We start from the raw sequence: 21311 nt of genomic DNA, 5'->3' as shown, positions 1-21311 counted from the left end.
TCTGCTTTAAATAGTGGTGGCTCAGTGCTAGGGCCAGTTCTGTTTAACATCTTTACCAGTGACCTGGACGAGGGGATTAAGTGTACCCTCAGTAAGTCTGCAGATGACACTTAACTGTATGGAAGTTGTATTGATCTGCTTGAGAGTAGGAAGGTTCTGCAGAGGAGCCTGGATAGGCTGAATCCAATTGTCTGTGGCCGGTTGTATGAGGTTCAACAAGGCCAAGCGCCAGGTCCCGTACTTGGGTCACAGCAACCCCATGCAATGCTACAAGCTTGGGGATGAGTGGCTGGAAAGCTGCTTGGCAGGGAGAGATACAGGGGTACTGATGGACAGCTGACAGAATATAAGCCAGCAGTGTCCCCAGGTGGCCAAGAAGGCCAACGACATCCTGGCCTTATCAGAAATAGTGTGGCCAGCAGGACCAGGGAGGTGATCCTTCCCCTGCACTTGGCACTGGCGAGGCCTCACCTCAAATACTGTCTTCAGGTTTGGTACTCTTCACTACAAAAAGGACATTGAGGTGCTTGAGCATGTCCAGAGAAGGACAAGTCCTATGAGGATCATCTGGGGGAGCTGGGGTCACTTAACCTGAAGAGGAGGCTGAGAGGAGGCTTTATTGCCCTTTACAGCTACCTGAAAGAAGGTTGTAGTGAGGTGGGGTTCAATCTCTTCTCCCAAGTAGCAGGATGAGAGGAAATGGCCTCAAGTTGCGCCAGTGGAGGTTTAGATCAGATAACAGGAAAAAAATTCTTCACTGAAAGGGTTACCAGGCATCGGAACCGACCGCCCAGGGAGGTGGTGGAGTCATCATCTCTGGAGGTATTTAAAAGATGGGTAGATGAGGTGCTTAGAGACATGGTTTGGTCATGGATACGTTATAGGTAAACTTGATGATCTTATAGGTCTTTTCCAACGTAAAGATTCTGTGATTCTATGAAATTTATCAGTGTTATTTAATCCATTCTCTGTGTTGAAACAATGCCACTTGAAATTACATTTGATTTCTAAAATGCTATTCTCAACATAGCTGAAGAATACTCACTGTAAAAACAAAATAAAAAATAACACCATAAGTAGTCACCCAGATGACCAACTAAGTTTATAAAATAAATCCACTCCGTGTTTTCATTCACGTTCCCACTTACTACAGAATTTGGCACTAATGAAATATAGGAAACATCTAAAACTATGCTAAGGTTGATGGAAAATGCTGTTTTCCAAGGAAAAGTCATGCCTGCGGTATTCCCTTCTTTAATTGTTCTCTTTAACTCTTGCCTATCACATCTTTGATGCAATTCTCATCTGTGATAAAGTAAATCTCATGGTTTTGTACTGAAAATGTACAGTTCTTTCCAACATTCAATGCTCTTCTTCTAATTTTTTAGATAATTTGCCAGCTGTTTTTTATCCTAGCAATTCTAATGAGACTGAATTCAAAATTCTCTTGAGTGTATATCTTCATCTTTTTCCCACCACTGTGTGGAGATTTTTCAAGGAACAAAGGGCAGATAAAATACCATTTTATTTAATTGGGAAAATATGGAAAAAAAACCCACTTCCTATGTCTTCATTCTTTTGTTTAAAATCTAATTTCAAAATGGGCATCCTTTCCCTATATTCCTTTTAGCCATTCCCTTCCTTTGTGTCTAGGTGAAAATACTACAACTATGGGTTATAAAATAAGGATTATATTATTTTTCTTTGTTTAGGTCTTAAGGTCTTTATCTGTCTTCCTACCTTGACTTTTGTGTCACTATGCAAAATTAAATATTATCTAGATGTTGGGGGACATAGACCATACTAAAACCAAACAAAACCAGCAAATCCTGAAAAGCACCCTGCAGAGAGGTGTTACTGTATAAGTATATACTCAGTCGGCAGCTAGGCAAACATGGGAAGTTTGCTGTTATTTTCATATAGGTAGCTCATTTTCGTTTTTAAAACTTCCCAGTCAAATTACCTGTCTACTTTAAAGAATTAATTGTTCTTTGTTAAGATTTAATAACACCGTAGTTTTCTGAGGTAGATAGTCAGGAGCCTGCAATCTGGCAGTACCAAAACTTTACTGCTGATGTATCAAAGAATGAGTTTTTGAGGAGAAAGTAACTGCATGTACTTAAAGTAACTTAATGAATGCCTTACATCTGCCTTAAATGCATGATTACCTTGGCCTGTGTCTATTCAGTAGCCCAGCAACAGTGGGACTAGGTCAGGGGAAATTGGTTATCGAAACGATCCATTTACAGGCCTGGGTTTTTTCTCTGCAGGAAATTGAGCCGTTGAAATGCCATGTAGAAAGTCCTTTATGGTGACAATGTTATTAAATTCACCATTCCTTTTATTAACCAAGCTACCAAATTTGTAACCAAGGAAACCCAAACACAGGGCAAACACTACTTTCTGTCATCTGCTATAAGACTGTAATATTTGTGTAAGAGACCTTAACAGCTACTGTGCAGCACAAAGCAGAGTAATGTTGCAAAGCGTTATATTTTTTAGGTTTTTCTAAAAAACCTGGAGCTGAGTAATTCATCATTCCGTTTTCATTCAAATACTAATGGACTTCCCAAGCACTCGTTAATCACCTAAGCCAAACATAAGATCTGTTACACAGAAAGTTAGATTAAGATAATTGGCTAAAAATGTGCTTTAATGAGATAGGCATTTTGATGATATGGCTTCCAAATAATGATCTCTGCCGGTATTTCTGTATGAATTGAAATTCTGGATTTTTTTTGATGTAACTTAATGAAGCAACATAGGAAACATATAAGAAGATAGGTGTTTATTTTCCTGCAGTTTATAATCATGTTGTCTCCAGTACAAACCCCTTTCCCATATTTGTCCTGCTTCTCAATGTAAATGGGGTGCTAAAACGTTCCTCTTCCAAATATGAGGGGAATATTACTTCATTATAAAAGTATTTGTACGGTCTATCTCACCTCTATACCGAGGTAATTCTACTGTTCTCATTCTGTGTATCATTAGTGCCTACACAACAGTGCAACTGAGAGAAAGGAAATGTGTGAGGCCAGACATGGGTGTGATCCTGATGCTAACAAAATCCCTTAGTAGCCTTGGGAGAATCTCACAGTCTTTTTGTCGCTGCCTTTTTAATCTTTGTAAGGGGATAGTATTTGTGTTATTTGCTACCAAACTCTGACATCAGATATTTCATTTTGCTAGTGTTTGTATAACATTTTAAGAACAAATCAAGCTATCTGAGAATATTATTGGAAGGAAAATGTATCAGATGTCTCCATAAACCTGATTAATGGACGCTGTCAGAAATAAATAAATAAATGAAACAGAAGATAAAGTTTGCTCCTACCTGCTAGTATTCCAATATTTTATAGATTTTACTGTTTCTTAATTGTGAAAGGTACAAGGGTTATTTTTATTATGTAGGAAATGGCTAAAAATGCTCAGCTTGACAATGGTAGCAGATAATGAGAAGGAAGAGGAAAATGTGAACAGGTGCCTCAATAACTGATTCTATTTGGTAGCAGATTCAGTAAAATTAAGCATTAAGGCGATTATTAAATCTTTACTTGGCATGGTATTTCTCACATATGAGGCAATAGGGCATCTGTGACTGAGGGATCACTGGCAGTTATTTCAAAGGATTTATGATGATACAGTTTTTATTTGGCAAATCTTATTCGTAAGGAAAGAAAAGGGGCATTGAGGATAACTGATTGATGGGTTTAATTTTACTATCTGATAAATTATTGGACAAACTAAGTTTCTAAATTCTACATTAAGAAGGAAGATGACAGAAAAGGTACAGTAAGCAATAATAGAAGATACAGAATTAAAAGATTAATATATTCTTAAGCCATAAGATATAGTTATGATCATCTAGTGTTACCTATACCACAGAAACAATAATTTCACTGACTCCACTGATCCTGTGTTCTCAGCACATAAATAAAGAGATCTTATTGCAATTTAAGTGTTTTCAGTAACTGAGTTTCTTTCCTTTAACAGAAAGCTAAGGTATATGGTTGACTTCTGTTATCTCATAGTATTTTAAGTCAACATCAAGTATTTAAGTTCCTGTATAATCAGTAAAGAGTGGTAGGTACCTACCCTAAGACTCCTAAACTTTAAATGGTCTGTTTCTCTCTGTGGAGACCTTCAGAGATAGTTGCTTTTCCCTGTCAATTATGTCAGGAGCTTAAATACTTACTCTAGGAAAACATGCTTATTATTCATTAAGTTATTGCAGGGTGGGAGCCTTAATGGAAATAAAGTAATTGCACTACACTGCCTTTTGACTCCTAAGAGTGAAAGTTTAAAAATTGTTCTTAAAGGGGAGGCATGAACTTGTTAAAGAAATAAACTTATCGGGTTTTTGCCTGTTGGAATTGTAATTATTTAATTGCGTATTGTTTGTGTTCTTTTAAAGGGTATCATTACACAGTCAGCAAAATCTAATGACTGTATCCAACCTTGGTGTTATCTTTGGACCAACTCTGATGAGAGCCCAAGAAGAAACCGTGGCTGCTATGATGAACATTAAGTTTCAGAATATCGTCGTTGAAATTCTGATAGAGCATTATGAAAAGGTAGAAGGACATTATCTGACTGATTTGTGATAAAGTGAACTAAGATCTCTTTCATTACCATCCTTAAGTTCTTAAGAATAAGAAAACCGGCATTTGTAGAATGTCATTGATAGAAAGAATACCTTCTTCCCGCCCCATGCTATGGATCTGTATTTCTAGCAAGTGTTTTATGGCTGTGCAAGAGACAGATCCAAGGCAACATCTCCCATGCTTTGAAAGAGTTGCATGATATTTAATCTACGACACCTGACCCTCTACACTGTGGAGGTTGGACACTTCTGTCTGCTTCAGTAGCTCAGCTGAATAGGCAGTTGTTCCCTGTAAAACCTCTTCTGCACAGGCCTAATTTCTCTTCCTTCCTCAGAATGCCATGAGACACTCAGTAGAGTTTACAGTCTGCACTAGGAGGAGTAGATGAGAGAAGACAACTGGAAGAAAAACGAGTCTTATGGTTATATTTTTTGCTTTGATCATCCTCTAAGGCAATTACTATTTTTCTAGAAGTATCCAAGAGGGTTTTTAGGGTCTTGGATATTGCAGAAGAGGTGATACAAATGAAAGTCACCCAAATTACTGGACTTTCTGTATTGTTCTTGCTGGCGGGCTAGCTGTGCTTATCAGCAAAGAGTTCTTTAAAACCTCGTGTGTACCTGTGTCAGATCACAGTACTCAGATACCCCCAATTTTATTTTTCCTGTAGTAATGAAGTGCAGAATTGACCAGTGGTAGCAGTGGTATGTAAAAGAAAAATCAGGAGATACGCCAAATACAAAGGTGTTCCTCGAGACTTGACTCGTTTGGAAAAATAAAATAATTTTCTGATGTATATATAAGTTAAAACTGTAACAAATTTGTGTGACATACAAAAGCTTTCACAGGAGCAAAGAGAAAAAAATCAATCTTTTCATAACATTTAAAATTGTATTACTACTTGGGCAGGAGTTAGTTGTAAGAACCTGTTGTATGTTTCACAATTTAGATTGTTAAGCACTTCTTAACAAGGACTAGAAAATAAAACTATTTAAACAATTTTTTAAATATAATTAGTATAAATTTTAAATACAGCTCAGTACTGTGCTTCTGGGGTTGTAAGATGAGATCAGAGCAAAGCTTATATTCTGTGGATTAATAATGGAAGTGTAACAGTGCATCTATTGTTTATGTAATGTTTTTCCTTTTTTTATTTAATCATGCAGATATTTCACACTGCACCAGACCCCAATATTCCTCTTCCCCAGCCTCAGTCACGATCAGGTTCAAGGAGGACAAGAGCAATTTGTCTCTCCACAGGCTCACGTAAACCCAAAGGAAGATATACACCTTGTCTAGCAGATCCTGACAGTAAGTTCGTCCTTGTTGACTGGTTATCTTCCTTTTTATGTCTTGTCTTTTAAATTTCCTGAATAATATCCAAAAGGTATTGTATTCCAGTATAAGCATAACAGGTGGGATTTCATCAGCTTTTTCACCTCTGTGAGTCACAGCCACACTGTTGAATGTCCGCATTCCTTGCTTCTCTCAGATGAGGAAGGCTGTTTGGGTTTAGGCAAGTAAACCTTTAGGCAAGTAAACCTTTAGGCAAGTACTGTATTGCATACAGTATTCAAAAATCATTTAGAGTGGAACTCATATTCTACTCTAAATGTAGTCTGCTTTGAAACTTAGAAGTTCATTATATGAAGTTCATTTCATTTGCTTGTAAGATGATTAATAAGATTGGGAAACTGTAAATAGAGTCTTTCCTCTAGTCCTGTAATAAATATAATTCAGTCAAGGTCAGGAGATCAAAACCATTATTTGGGTTTTTTCACGTGCACGAAACTGTGGTCAGTGGTTCAACATCAGCCACTGGTTAGGTTGCCAAAACCACTGAAACTTTGTTAATTTTTCTGGAATAGAAGCAATCCCTGATATTTAGGGGAGAATCAGTATACTTATCATATGGCTAACTGTTTAACAACAGGGAGTTGATACTCAGAATGCTTATTCATTTTCATGTAGATGTGACTATAAAAATTTTCACTTCATTTATTTTCATCTAGTGGATTATCACCTTTTTACTTACTGGCTGTATCAGTTAGAAATGTTGAAACTTCAGCAAAGATTTAAGTTGTTAACTACTGCAATAGACTTCCAAGAGGACTTCTGTGTCCCTTGGTTCCTCAAGGAGATGTAGATGACATTGGTACAATAACTTAATCTACAGATAAGGTGCATCTGTTCTTGAGGATCTATAGTACTCCTTAAGTCTATAACGTTAGAAAATATATCCTCAGCATACTCTTGCCAGATGCTGCATTTTCCATAGGTTTACGTTACATGATTCCTGCCAGTGAGAGTTTAAATAATAAATGAGAGCAATAGCTGCCTACGCACAGATTGCCAGTGTGAATGGCAGATGATCCTGAGTAAGAAATCACAGAGAACCATCAGTTACATTCACCAGAGGACAAACTGGACAAGTTTCAGCGGGTGTTTTTTAAATGTATAACTGGAATGAATGAATGCCAGCATAAAAAAGGGGGCATTTCTTGTGTGTATCTTGCAGAGCATGTGCAAGCTCATGTTTCTTCAGACACATCTTGTTCTGCAAGCTTCACTGAACAAGGTCTGACCCAGGAGCTCTCCACTTGTGCTTTGCTTATTAGCCTAAGTTCAGCACTTGCTGAACAAGTTCCAGTTAAGATTTGGCTTGTGTCTGGAAGGCTGAGACAGAGGCAGAGGTATTCATTCTCCTTGCCAAGTATTTCTAAGTGTGGCTGGAGATCGGCAAAAGAAAGCCTTGGCTTCTGGCAATAGAAATTTCTGAAGTACTATCTAGTTTTAAGTCATAATTTAAATGAAGCATGGACACTTAAGTATATTGGAGGATATTAAGGAATTCTATACGGCATGAGAAAATAAGGTACAGGTTTCAAATGGTAGCCAATGATGGAAAATCATAGTAAATTTATCTGACAAATATAGGCTTCAGCCAGTCTTGTAATTTTCAAGGGACTACTGTCTGTAAAGAGGCAAGGTAGGGGACAGTCTAATCTGTAATACTGCAATTCTGGCCAGAAATGGGCAGACTATTTCGGATTATTGTACTAGTCGCACTACTGTTTTCCAATGCACTATGCAAGGCACTGGTATTTATGACCTTATCTGTAGTATTGTGTGTGGTTATGGTCACTTGTTGCCAAGGATGTTGGCATGTGGAGGCAAAAGCAGCTGTATCATGTTGGTATCTTATAACTAAATGAAGAATTTATTTATTGTCTACTTCTTATAAAATTTGTGAATTATATCTTCTAGCTTGTTGGAACAAATCCTACTAGAAACCAATGTATAACTCACTAGACTGAATCCAGTCTTCAAGATAATTCAGCCCTGACTGTGCTATAGGCCAGTCCTTCCTTAGTTCTGATGACTGTTCCTACCTTTTTATCATAAGATAATTTTGTTAGCATATTCTCACTTTTTGCTGCAAAATGTTGCTGGAAATAAAATCAGTTCAAAGATTGTGTAGTTTGGTGAATTTCTGTAATATCAGTCTACTTAAAGAAATTCATCAGATGTTCAAGTTGTAGGGTGTGAGTTGTCCTGCAGGATTGATATTTTAGGATAGGTATGATTCAGAAAATAGGATATCGATATATAGACTTACTGGACTAGTCTTAGACTGCAGAAGTCCTCAGCAGCTCAGTAACCGAAGTAAGATTTAATTCTTTTGCCTGCAGGCAATACAGTCATACATTTAAGAACATAAATGTGACAAGTATCACTGTTGCATTATCATGGAAATCCAGCAACATGCTTACCACAAAGGTACTGCAGCATTGTAACCGCTCAATTTCCTAAGGATATTCCTATCACAAGCAGTTCTTTGAAAATACAAACTTTTATGCGAGATAGTTTAGCCTGCAGTCTATTATGTTCATCAGCTCTTAAGAAATACCCACAAAATGCAGCTCTTCCAGGCTAAAGATCAGATGTGTGAAACTTAGAGTAACTAAATAGATATTTTGTTTTAAGAATCACTGCCTCTGAAACTACAGATTAATGCATTTGATGACAGGTAAGGTCCAAGGGACTAAAGGTGACATGAGAGAAATGCACATGATTAGAAAGTGTAATTTTTTTTTTTTCCCCTCACTCCTCCCTAGGTGACTCCTACAGCAGTAGCCCAGACAGCACTCCCATGGGCAGCATTGAATCTCTCTCTTCTCACTCCTCTGAGCAGAACAGCACTGCCAAATGCACACCCTCGCAGCCCAGGGACAAATCAGGAGGAATTCCATGGATTGCCTCCCCCGCTTCTTCAAATGGCCAGAAGAGTTCAGGCCTCTGGACCACAAGTCCAGAATCCTCATCAAAGGAGGATGCAACCAAAACAGATGTGGAGTCAGACTGCCAAAGCGTAGCTTCTGTCACTGGACCAGAGAATGCCTCTCCACCAACAGACCTGACTAAAAAGAGTTCTTACAGTCTGTCTGGGCTGAAAAGGTCTTCGGCATCTTCCCTCAGATCAATTCCATCAGCTGAAGGTAATTTCCAAGGTTTTTTAGAACATCAGTGTTTACTGTGAGGAATCAAAAACCAGCAGCTGCATCTGAAAGTTAATGATATTCATTAGTCATGTTTATTTTTTAATTTTTGTGGCACGTTCTTTCAGTTTTTAAACTGATTCTCACATATTTCCATTGTTTGTTATTTGTACAGTTCACACAGCTTAAAAGATACAAATGTTTTTCAGAATTTAGAGTACTCTCTATCCTGCTGTGCCTTATCTAGACCACTGACATGTAAGGCGATAACTGGTTTATACGAAGAGTTGGTAGCTCTGGTTTTCCACTAGATCAAAGGAATGAATCATTGCAACATGGTTGATACCAATCAAAGCTAGTATTTGAATTTGAAAAGCAGTAGGTTTAGAATATCCAGTAAATAACAGTTTTGTCACTCCGTGTCAATGTGCCTGCTTTTTTTTATTATTTTTTTGACAACTGCATCTCTTCAATTGACTGAACTAGGAGATTGAATGAAAGGTAGGGGTTCTTTGGTTTGTTTTTTTCAGTTTTGGATTTTACAGTCAATGCCGTTAGTTGAAATAGACTGAACAGCTGGGATAAAAAGGTAATTCCTGGCATGAAATGTACGTCTGAAACACTGCTGATGGAATGGCTGCTTCATTCTGCCCTACTTGCATGGTTTGTTATCCAGTACTGCAAGTAGATTAGCTGGAACACAAGATTATGGCTGAAAGTTTCTATATATATTAATATGAGGTGCCAGAAAAACCACAGGTTTCCAAACTAAACTTTAGGTTGAGTTTCAGTGCACAAGTTAGGATACCAGTCTTCCTGTTCAGTCAAAGAAGGATGCTGCTTCAAAGAAGACCCTCAGAGCACCTAAGCTGAGCCCATGTTCCAAATAAACCTGTAGACAATACTCATTACAAGACAAAGAAGCTTAAAAACACAGCTTCCTAATTTAGACAGTTCTGCTAAATGCTGAGTAAGCTGGAATGCCTGTGAACCTTCACTGTACCTCTGTGAGTGCATGAGGAGATACTGCACAATATTGACAGCTATGTGGAAAGTACTTTAGAAGAAACACGTTCTTGAAATCAGTATATTTGCAGTGTTTTGATTAAGAGTTGGCACTTGAAACAGTGAGCTTCAGTGGATTAAGTGTGAGTGCCAGGTTTGCCAGTGAGCTGCCAGTAGTGTAGGTAATACAAGTACAGGTAGGGTTATGGGTAAAGCCCTAAAAGTTTAAAGAAATTCTCTTCCCATGAAGTTTACAAGCTTTTTCCTAAGACTTCCAGATAAGAATTAGTTTTATATTAACAGTATTAATAATATAGAATAATAATGTTAAGAGTAATTTGTAATATAGAATCATGCTATAGAATAACAATAATACAGGTATTACATTTATAATTTGCCATGGCTTTATATGATGACAGCTTTTAAAGCATTACTAAGCATCTGTTGTTCTTGGGAATAAAGAAACACAGAAGTAGAAGCAATTTTTGTCTTGCAGAATGTATATGCCAAGAAGGCAGCAGTCCACAGATATGTCAGCTTAAAGGACACATGTGGCCATGCCTTATATTCATTAAAAGGACTATTTTTTGTGTGCAATACAGTCTGTACAACTATAGGTTTGTTTATCAAGTATAGTAGCAATTGTTTTAGCAACTCATAATCATTAATTCCTATGTATTTTTTTAAACTGCATTAGATTCTGTGGATACTGACGTATTAATTCTTACTAATTAACAAGGTCTGATTTCATAGTGAATGGTGCTTTGAGCAGGAATTTGGACTAGATGAGTTCCTGAGATCCTTTCCAACATGAATTTTTTTCTACAATTCTATGTAGTGTATTACTTTATAAATGTTGGTTTTATTAGCACTTTTTAGTGAACGTACTATCTAGCCATTTAAGTGTAATATAATTTTTTAGCCTTTCTAGTGTCATTTCTTCATTCTTGCTGCCGGTCCTTTTCTCCAAACTTTCTGCCTCAAGGCCATTTCTTCTCTATATTAGTAAGTACTTTCTCTACCTATTTTGGCTCTTTAAAACAAAACAAAACAAAACAGAACAACAACAAAAACTGTTTTGCATGTTGCACGTGTTGTGAAACAACTTCAAATTATCTTTAATATTCCCTATAATTTGGTTCTTGTCCTTAGGTAACAAAAGCTGCAGTGGTTCTATACAGAGCTTATCTTCAGCAGATACCAAAATTACATCAAAGGCTACACCAAACCCTGATTTGCCTCCCAAAATGTGCAGGAGATTAAGATTAGACACTGCATCAAGTAATGGCTATCAAAGACCAGGATCTGTGTAAGTAATCAAGGGCCTTTGGAGATTTGTGTTGTTACAGTATTGTCTGCTATAAAGTGATCCCAGAGAGCTACATAAGTAGTTGAAAATGCATTTGAGTATTTCTGTATTTGTGAATTATTTATCTAGCTTCATTAAAATTGTAAACAAAGAAGACACAGCACAAAGTCTGTTGAAAGACACTCATTAATTTCATTAGACCACAGATAAGGTCTATAGGGAAGAAATGTATCTTTGGAACATGATTAGTATTATTATCTCTGGTTCTTCTGGAATTTAATGTCTCAAAGAGCATAAATGCTACTTATTGTCCATGCTTTTGTGTCAGGGAGATCATCAGATGTTATTTATGTAAGCCCAAAATTGAACAAGGGGAAAAAAAAACCAAACTTCTGCTCTGAAGTTTCTTTGATTGCTGCATGTTAAATTGTTGATATCTTTGTGGTTTTTTTCCTAACAGTTGGGTGGGTTTTTTTGGTTTTTTCCCTATGTTGAAAGGGCAATAGTTTTAAGTAATAAAGATTATAATTTAGCTTGCTGAGATTTGAGTTAGCAATGTTTCTCAGTGCTTTTAGCACAAACTTAAAGAGTCAGATCTTTGCTGTAATCCTAACTTTGACCCAGAATTTCTCTGTCCCCATGAGCAAGTGATTTCAGGATCTGCAGAGCACCAAGAAGATCTCCAATTACTGCAGGATTCCATCAGCCTCTCCACTCTTTAAACTAGAAGAGATCACTGAAATAATTTCAGAGACTGTTGTATCTTCAACAGAGATTCCTGCACAGCTCAGAGTTCCTGCCTGATAGTGACAGACCACCAGCAAAAGCATTTCCAGTATGTCTACTGGACACCCACTACTACAGTTTTAAATATAGGGTGTTGAGATTTCCCTTGATGATGCCATAAGGCACTAGAGAATGCGTAAGTCAGGCCCCGATTATATTATACCCATAAGAATTCTGCTGAACAGGAATTTAAATTTAGCTTTTGATTTTCCAGAAGTTAGTCTGTTTGTTTTATTAATGGGCCAAGTATAAAGCAAGGTTGTGCTTTTATTTTCAGAGTGGCTGCAAGAGCCCAGTTGTTTGAAAGTGCTGGTTCGCTTAAACAAGTTTCTTCAGGACGGTAAGTGCTTCATAGTATTTAATAATTTGTAAAATAATTTCTGTTTTGCTGGCTTCAAAGATTGAAATAGAAGTGGTGAAGCTTTGTTCTGTGTCTTTTGGACAGCATCATGTGGCATGCAAAATTTTTGTGTTTTATTAAACTCATCCTTTCTCCAGGAGAAACTAAATCTAATGGAGAATACCAGCCTATCTGGGTATTCTGTCACCTGGGAATTGCAGTGAGAGATGCTGAGGTTAGTGATCTGTTTAAGGATCAGTAAACTGACAGGACTTAAATTAGGATGAGGTTGCTATACTTATTCCCTACAGCTGTTTGTATATGCGAGTTTTTGGCCGAGTAGCAATCATGCTAATTCATGTTTATTTGCTCATGTAGGCAAGTCCTGAATAACAGCTGCTTTAGAAAGTTCAGGATTAACTTGATCAAGATTCCTGTCTTTCTCATCACACCTTCCATGACTCAATGTCTGTCTGGAGAAACTATTGCCCTTTCTTCTCAGTAGTACAGCCTACAATTAATAGGCTAAGGCAGATAGTTAAATAAATGAATGTGGGAAAAAGTCTGTCTCTCTTTTGAAGATCCCTGCATTTCAAGTTCTTTGAGACAGAACATGTATAAAAATATCCATCACTTTACTCACTGATACCAGGAACTGTCAAACTTACTGGAACTGTCAAGCAGTAGAAGAAATATAAAATGTTAATCCATGAATCCAAAAGTAGTAATCTAAAGTAGCACAGATGTGAATGAAGATGTACATCAACACATGCTAAGATGTGCAGCAGTGGGATATGGCTGTCCTTTCTGACAGATTTAGGAGAGAAAAGAAAGAGAAAGCTTACCTGTGAAGACCCACTGATTTTGTTCTAGAGAAGCAGCTTAGATGAATCAAGGCTGTTCTTGGTTTTTGTAAAGCATGAGCCATAAGGTGACCAAAAAAGGAGGAGGCAGGGGGGAAAGAGAGATGAGAACAGCAGGGCATTAATTTTAGGAAGAAAAGTATAAATGAAGAGTCTGGAATGTTCTTAAGCCAGTCCCTAAGCTGAGAGCAACAACTGCTTGAGGATTCCTGCATCTTTTCATCTCCACCACTGTTCCTTCTCTTATTTTGTATTGCTTCCTTCTTGTAAACTGTCCCCTGTTGTTCCCTCAGAGCCTGTGCCACCCCTACTCTATATAAAAAACACGTAAGAAGCAAAAATCTGACAAAGGAATAGTGTAGCCGTTCGATAATGGATATGGAGAGCAGATAAGAAAGCTGAAACGCTGAAAAGCTTAATAGCTACTCTACTCCAGCCTTCCTAACAAAGCAGAAGAGCAACAGTAACCAGGAGAATGGAAAACGAGAGGTCAGCAGGCAAAATGAGGAAGAAATAAGTAGCTCGACTGTTTTTCAACTGCTGCTCAAGTCAGAGTATAATTTTGCAATTCAGACCCAGGTTTTATTTACCTCTCATGCGTGTAATGAGCATGAAGGCTGATTTAAAACCTTTGGATAGTCTTTTTTTGCTCTGAAGTATGTAGAAATCACAGTAATTACATCTTGATCCACCCAGCAGAAAGGCCTTCTCAGTTCATAACTCTGCCATCTAATGAATATATGCAGGGCAGAATGCAAGACAGAGAAACCATTTTTAAGCTGTCTGGTTGGATACCAGAAATACTCAAGTTGAGATAGTGTTGAACTCTATGCAGAGGTAATTTAACCTGCTAAAAATAACTAGTTTTGAAATTTCAAGCTACTGCTAACCTATATATTATAGTATCTGAGTAGCTTTATTCCTACTTGAAGCATCTGTTGCCTGATGTCATTTGTACAGCAGGTGGATCAAAAGTACCTATACAGCTTTGCGGTCTCACATCATCACCTTTATTCTAGCAGATAATTTTGTACTTGGTGCTTTACCACCACAGTGGCCTGGTCTTACTTAAGTCTTTCTTCCCTGTAGTCTTTGCAACCTTGCTTTCTGACTTTGTATAATGTGATATCTCTGTTTTGACAGTGTGTATCCACACATACTCCCCCCCCCCGCTCCCCGCTCCGCCCCACTTTGTAATGCTGGGACATTATTTGACCTGCCTGTTTCCTTTCCTTGTATACATGAGTACTTGCCCTTGTAGTGCTACCAATTTGGATAGATTTCTTTTACTCAGAAAGAGAATGAGAGGCCACAGTACATGTTTTAGGATTGGACAGGAAAGTCCAAAATGTTATGCCCTGTCCAGCCTGTGCTCTCTTTTTCCAATTCCAGAATTACTTTGACTTCTCAGTCTTCCCATTCCTTCCCTCCTGACTTCAAGTTTATTAATCCTTCATCTCCCAGCCTGTGGTATTAAGCTACTGTGCACACTGAGACAAATCCCTATTGCTAATCTAGTATGCATTTGAAAGAGGCAGAGGTGTTTTTTTACTGCTTTCACAAATATTGCAGTTATCCAACAGTCTTAGTAAGGCCTGAGGTCTCTTTATTGCAGTTTCTGTACAAAAATGCACCAAAACATAATCCCTGACCATGTTTTCTTGGCGTTGATTTAGAGGAACACAGAAGGTTAATAAGTTTCTCACATGACATGAAACATAATGTGAGAAACTGCATCATAAGAAGAGGGAGTTTCATTAGAAAAGAATACCTAGAAAAATGGGAAGGAGGAGTTGATGACAGCAAAGAGCTCTGGCTTGGCAGCAGGATCTCTGGGTGCTGGGCTGGGACGTTATAGAGTGGACTGATAATATGAAGCCCTACAGACCCATGCTCCACTCACAGCCATATGATTAAATAGCCTTTTCCAGTCATTCTTCATTTTTTATTTTCATGCTATATATTACATTTCCTGAAATGCCTTGCCCAGCCCAGCCCAGTGTTTTCTACTCGTTCAAGCATGGCTCTTAGTATGCCATCTCCAGGAGTCTATATACCTTTCTTCTTCCTGTAGGATACTATTACCTGATTGATGAATCATCTGAGAGAGATTCACATGTTTTCCCTTACTCATTCCTCTTCTGGCTTCTGCCTTTGTCTTGCTAGACTGAAAACTCATTAGGGCAGGAACATAGTTTTGGAACTAGTTTATAAATTAAAAATTATTGTTGTTGTTGTTGTTGTTGTTGTTGTTAAGAGGACCTCAGGTGGTGTTGACTGCATGTAGTCAAGCAAAATAATTTATGATCTGATGAGTCCTGACCCTTTGACTTCCTGTATAAGTTTATCATTATGGGCTCAAAACTAACGTAATAAAAAGCCAGGAAAGAGAAAATGCATTTTTTCTCATCTGGAGTCTATCCAGTAAAGTCATGGAAAGAAGGAACTTCTAGGAAGTATGGGCGCTTTTTTCTGAAGTTGTTTTTTTTTCCTCTGCCCTAAACAGCATGAATCACACTTCTCAGATTATTAGCATAATTTTAAGAGAATCATAATGTGTTGTTATCACATGCTTTTTAACAAACAGCCTTGTTTGTAGGGAGGACAGCATTAACACCTTTAGTAAGAATGTCCTTTTTCATAATCACACATAAAAAAATGCCCAAGTACCTGCAAGCCCTTTTCATTGCTAATGTTTCTAGCTGGATAGAGTTGAAGTAAGTAATAACTAATACAGGATCCTAAGTAATCAGTTTACATGTGGAGGCAATAACCAGGGTCTTGAAAATTGCTCCAGAATTAGGAGTAAATATCCTTAGAATCTGTCTCTCATTATACCATCACAGGCTTTGTAGATAACAGTGGGATGTAATTACTCTGTCAGGAGCAAGGTAGTGGGAAGAATCCTGCAATTCATGAGCTTTTAAGAAACTGAGTTCATTGTACCTTGTGTTTGTGTATCTGTTAAATGTCAAATGATGGGAAGCTTTCTTTTTCCAGAGGTGAGCAAGTCAGAGTCCATGTTTTCTGGTCTTTTTTTACTTTTAAGGTAAACAATATTGGATCAGCTAAAATTGGAAGCTGAAAACAGAATACTTCAGTAGGCATAAGAGAATGTAGGAGACAATTGCATTTATTTTCTTAACTTTTTCTAAGCATACTGAAAGCCAATATGTCATATTTCAAGAATAACTTAAATGATTCTGCCTCACATTTAAATATTTCTGTTTTATTGTTGCCTTAAATGTCATTTGTCACAGCAGTACTCAGTTGTCCCATTCTTCACATGGGAAACTGGCTTGATAGTCATGCCACTTTGTAATGAGAAATCAATCAGGTTCAAAAACATCCTTGTGCTTTAGTAAATTCATTGCTTATTATCTTTTATTTATTTTTACTATAATCATTATTAACAGTTACTCTACTGTTTTATATGTATAAAATCCATGATTATGCCACACAGGCAATAGCTGTTATATCAGACTGTTGCCAATATGGGTCGGTATAATTACAACATCTGTAGTGCTCTTTGTTTTATTGACTTTGAGGAAAAATGATCTTGAGAATGATGAATTCACCTCTAGTTTATGTGTGACCTTTGGTAAGGTCATCTAATCTCCCTCTGTATATTTAGTATATATCATGTAGATTGTTATGTATAAATTTGTATAATTATGTAGAGTAATGAAACTTCACACCTGTCTTGTCGACTGTAGATGGCAAGTTCTTCATAACAGTAGACACCAAGGAGTTGTCTTAGAAAAGTGCTAAAAGAGCAGTCTCCACCAGCCAGAAAGCAAGCTAAGATTTAAGCAGAGTAGACAAACAGGGGTCCAGAGCTCATGTTCTAGATAGCAGTGGGGATGTGTACAGTACTAGAGTCAGAAGTGTTTTCAGCATCCTGAAAATAAGGTGCCCTTGGATATCGAGGGCATGACTCAAAATTCTTGACCTCCTCTGGAAATCTCAGCCTGCTTGATGGGTCAGTCGTTCATTTAAGATGAAGGCAAACTGCACCACTTGGTCTAGTCATAAGTCAGGTTCAGAGCTTTATCTTCAGAGGGGGAAATAATTTCTGGAAAGCTCACACATACAAACTTGAGGATATGAATATGTCCAGCCACTCATGCTCTTTTAGAGATTCAGATGAATGATGGTGTTGTACTGATTGGCACCAGGATATGAGGCCAGGGTAGAGGGATGCTCTCTGCTCCCTTTGGGAAGTCTGTCTCTGCTTAACCTCACCACAGGGATGTGAAACTCCAGGGGTGAAGTGCCAAGGTCCCTACTGGCAGTACACAAAATAAAATAGACTTCTTATGCTAATGCTTATGATGTGGAACTATTATTAATTAACTTACAATTGTGTTCTCTAACTATTTTGAGAGGAAAGACAAAATAGATTACATGTCATTTGCATATATACCCTCTCAAAAAGTATGCTAGAAATTTTGAACTTCACCACAGGTCACACACTGGGTCTTTGATATAAATCCTGGAAGGAAAGCTGAATCAGTAACTCCACATCACATCACACAAAGGTGAAATAATCAACAAGTTCATCTTAATTTGGTATAATGTGGGTTTCCAAAAAGTTTAAAGAAAGTCAGAAAAACTGTTGGATCATGTAAAAACTGATTTGATTATATAAATTAAAGTAAAGGTATTAGGTAAAGCACAGGAACCTTGAGAGAACTTCTAATGTCCACCTTCATGTTCAGTCTTTCGTTTTGTATTTTGCAGAATCATAGTGCTAGAAGCCATATCAAGAGGTAACCTAATCTGCCCTTCTTCTCTGGGATAGAAAAATAATATATCTAAATAGTTCTTTTACAGATGACTGTGTAGTGGCTTTTTTCAATTTGTTGTGTTTTTTTTTAATTAATTCTTAGTAATGGGAATTCTTCAATTCAGAGATTCTCCATTCCTTGACAGTTCCAATGCTTTGCTATTCTAACCAATAGAGGGGTTTTCTAGCTGCAGATTAAGAGACAAACTTAGACACAAACTTAGCTGTCAAAAACAAACTTAGCTGACAAAACAAGACACAAACTTAGCTGTCTACCTGTAGGTGTTTTCATATCAGATATCATTTAAGGGAGTACTTCCTTTAAAGTTTACCTACAGGCAGTAGATACATTTCACTCTCAAGTAGGCATTTACTGCAGCTGAAGCCAGGCCTGCTGGAGGGTCCATGGAGCTGGGCACATAGATTATTTGCAGACATCTAAATTTAGGTGAAATTAGAAACCCGCTCCAGGCACCTCATTTAGATCTTCTTTGCTGGAATTTGAATCTATTGAAGTCCTTTTTGCACTCAGCCTGGAAAACAGACTTCTCCTTTTTTGTCTCATATTTACCTTCTATGTACTATTTTCTTCTGTAGACTGATCAACTGTATTTTCCCACAAGTCATGTTTTTAGACCTTTAATGATCACTTTTGAATCACTTGTTTCCAGCAATATGCTCAGTTCAGTACTCACTTGAATGACAACTTCAACTAGAATGAAAGAATCCTTGTAAAAGTTATTCATTATATACCTTTTTAAACATCTATGTAGGATGTTGGTCTCTTTTCTGCACTAACATGCTTGTTATCAGGAGTTACTGTCTGCTATAATTCTACTGTTCTGAACTACTGTGTAGTCCCTGTATTTGTGCAACTGATTATTCCTACTCTTCCCAGATTTTAATTTCATTTCTTTATATGTTTTCCCTTGTTACATTATTTACTGCAAGCTTGTATTTTTTTTCTTTCAGACAAGCAAAAGCCATGTATTCCTGTAAGGCTGAGCATAGCCATGAGCTGTCTTTCCCACAGGGGGCAATATTTTCTAATGGTAAGATAAATTTTACATTCCTTTTTTACATAAAAAATATAAAAAACCAAGCTGTATCCACAAGATAACAGAGCATTTTCAACTCTCAGATTTTGCCGTAAGTTTTCAATTGCTCTTGAATAAATACTGTCTAAATAAATATACCAGCTATCTATAGGATCTTTTAACAGTGTTAATTTATTGTAAATAGGTTTTGTTTGTCTGGTTTTTTTTTTGCAGTGTATCCATCAGTGGAACCAGGCTGGTTAAAAGCAACTTATGAAGGCAAAACAGGACTCGTTCCTGAGAATTATGTTGTCTTCCTCTAGTAATCTTTAGTGGACAGCAATATCTTCATGGTATCCATGGTAACAAGTAATAAGCACTATGATTTTTATCTGACACAGATATGGGATCAGCCCGTTAGCTGAGTGGTCGATTTCCTTCAGATACTGCAGCTGCAGGTTACACAGCTCTGTCAGAGGAACAGAATGTAATGAAACAGTTAACAGTTTCTGTACTGAAGATGGTACTCTGTTTAAATAACTTCCATTGTTTGCAAAAGGTTGTTCTGTTCTTTTATGGGCAAGGAACACTACAGTCATAAAATCAAAAAAGTTGTCATTTAGCTGCAGACCTTCAGGTCCTAGGATGTTGCTCACAGAAGTGTGAAATTTAGAGGCAATGCACTCTATGACATTTCTTGCAATCTTTAGTTTTTAATATGGAAAATTGTTTCTTGGTTTTTTTTATAATGTAAGTAATGCTTCTAATTGTGATCTGAATTCTCCCTTAGAAAACTTGATTCTGAAATTAGTCCAAATAATTTCAAATAAGAAATGAGTTTTCCATAAATCAAGAGTTTGAACTTCTGTTAGTCATTGAGAGTACAGTATGCTATAGAATTTATGCAACTGCTAATGAAAACACTTTATAGACTGCCTGAGCAGTAAGTGCTCATTCAAAATGTGATATGTTGAATGAATGTTTCATTCAAATACTTCTTAGATTTATTTCCTCCTTTCTATATCAGTATAGACAATATTAACAACTTTTATTTCTATGATAACTGTCATCAGGACAATATTCTCAGTGTATCTCAGAACAACATCTGTAGAAAACAGATGCTGAATCTGGAATGACTGGTGATCATGTGAAGTGAGCAGTGAAAAACAGCAGTACGTTTTGAAACCTGGGATCAATTGTAACTGAGTCCTTTTCCAAGTTTTTCCATTTCAGATAAGACAAATGGCCTGTGAAGTGGCTGATTTTATAAGCTATGAATGCTGAAAGCTCCATGTAGCAATAAAAGTATTTAGAATTATTACTCCTGACTTCTGCTAAACTACTTGACAAAGATTTCTACCCTTTCACAGCATAAAAAAGCCTTACTTTTCAAAGGTTTTGTAAAGACCCTTTGATTGCCTCTGATAGGATAGAAAAAAAAATATATATATATAAAAAAACCCCAAACTATAAGCAGCTTTCTCAGTCTGAGCATCTTTCTTGCACCCCTTGATGGAATACATGCACTGCTTGCTTGGCTAATTACCATGCCCGACTGAAGACCAAGATAATTAAGCTTCATATTAGTTATTCTTCAGCATTACTGCTACAGAAAGAATAAGTTGTACACTACTTCCAGAAAGTTTAAGGGAGAACTTCTGATAGGACTAAAAAAAATCAGTAATTTTAATGGCTTCTTTTTTCTTTCCATTCTTGTTTGAATTAGAAAATACATACTTTACTCATATGAAGTACATGATTTCTGCAGAGCAATTCTGTGTTGGAATTCAGGCTGGTGGCAAAAGCCTACAGGGTCCTTCTCGCTAATTAAAGCAACAAGTGATGATCAGGGAAGGAGAGAGGCTGTAAGAGCATCCTCCCCAAAATGGTCTAGCTTATTAGAAGGGGAGTCTGGGTAAGACTGACTGCAGGCAGTTGAGGACAGGTCCCTTGAATTAGTGAATAAGTGATCTGGGTCCTTTCTTCACTCTAAACTGTTTCATTTAGGTCCTGAATGATGTTTCACTTCGTCTTAAGACCAGCCTGTGTTCAGCACATTGTGATGGAGGACTGCTCCAG

The 21311-nt window shown here is 37.3% G+C and overlaps 1 protein-coding gene across 1 annotated transcript in view; it reads left to right on the top strand.

The window, feature by feature from the left end:
* ARHGAP42 (Rho GTPase activating protein 42) overlaps positions 1-20058 on the top strand; it is a gene marked incomplete at its 5' end in the record, with an annotated part of 53070 nt that extends 33012 nt beyond the window's left edge. Inside the window, 7 exons of the mRNA XM_010189098.1 lie at positions 4415-4574; positions 5771-5915; positions 8723-9103; positions 11261-11417; positions 12481-12543; positions 19168-19247; positions 19467-20058. Of these exons, the coding sequence (XP_010187400.1) occupies positions 4415-4574; positions 5771-5915; positions 8723-9103; positions 11261-11417; positions 12481-12543; positions 19168-19247; positions 19467-19555 (1075 nt within the window). The remainder of the gene's footprint in view (positions 1-4414; positions 4575-5770; positions 5916-8722; positions 9104-11260; positions 11418-12480; positions 12544-19167; positions 19248-19466) is intronic.
* Between the last annotated feature and the right edge of the window lie 1253 nt (positions 20059-21311).

The sequence above is a fragment of the Mesitornis unicolor genome, unplaced genomic scaffold (genome assembly GCF_000695765.1).
Source record: "Mesitornis unicolor isolate BGI_N332 unplaced genomic scaffold, ASM69576v1 scaffold6697, whole genome shotgun sequence".
NCBI classification, from domain to species: domain Eukaryota; kingdom Metazoa; phylum Chordata; class Aves; order Mesitornithiformes; family Mesitornithidae; genus Mesitornis; species Mesitornis unicolor.
The sequence above is the reverse complement of the archived record's forward strand: the minus strand, read 5'-3'. Positions and strand labels throughout refer to the sequence as shown.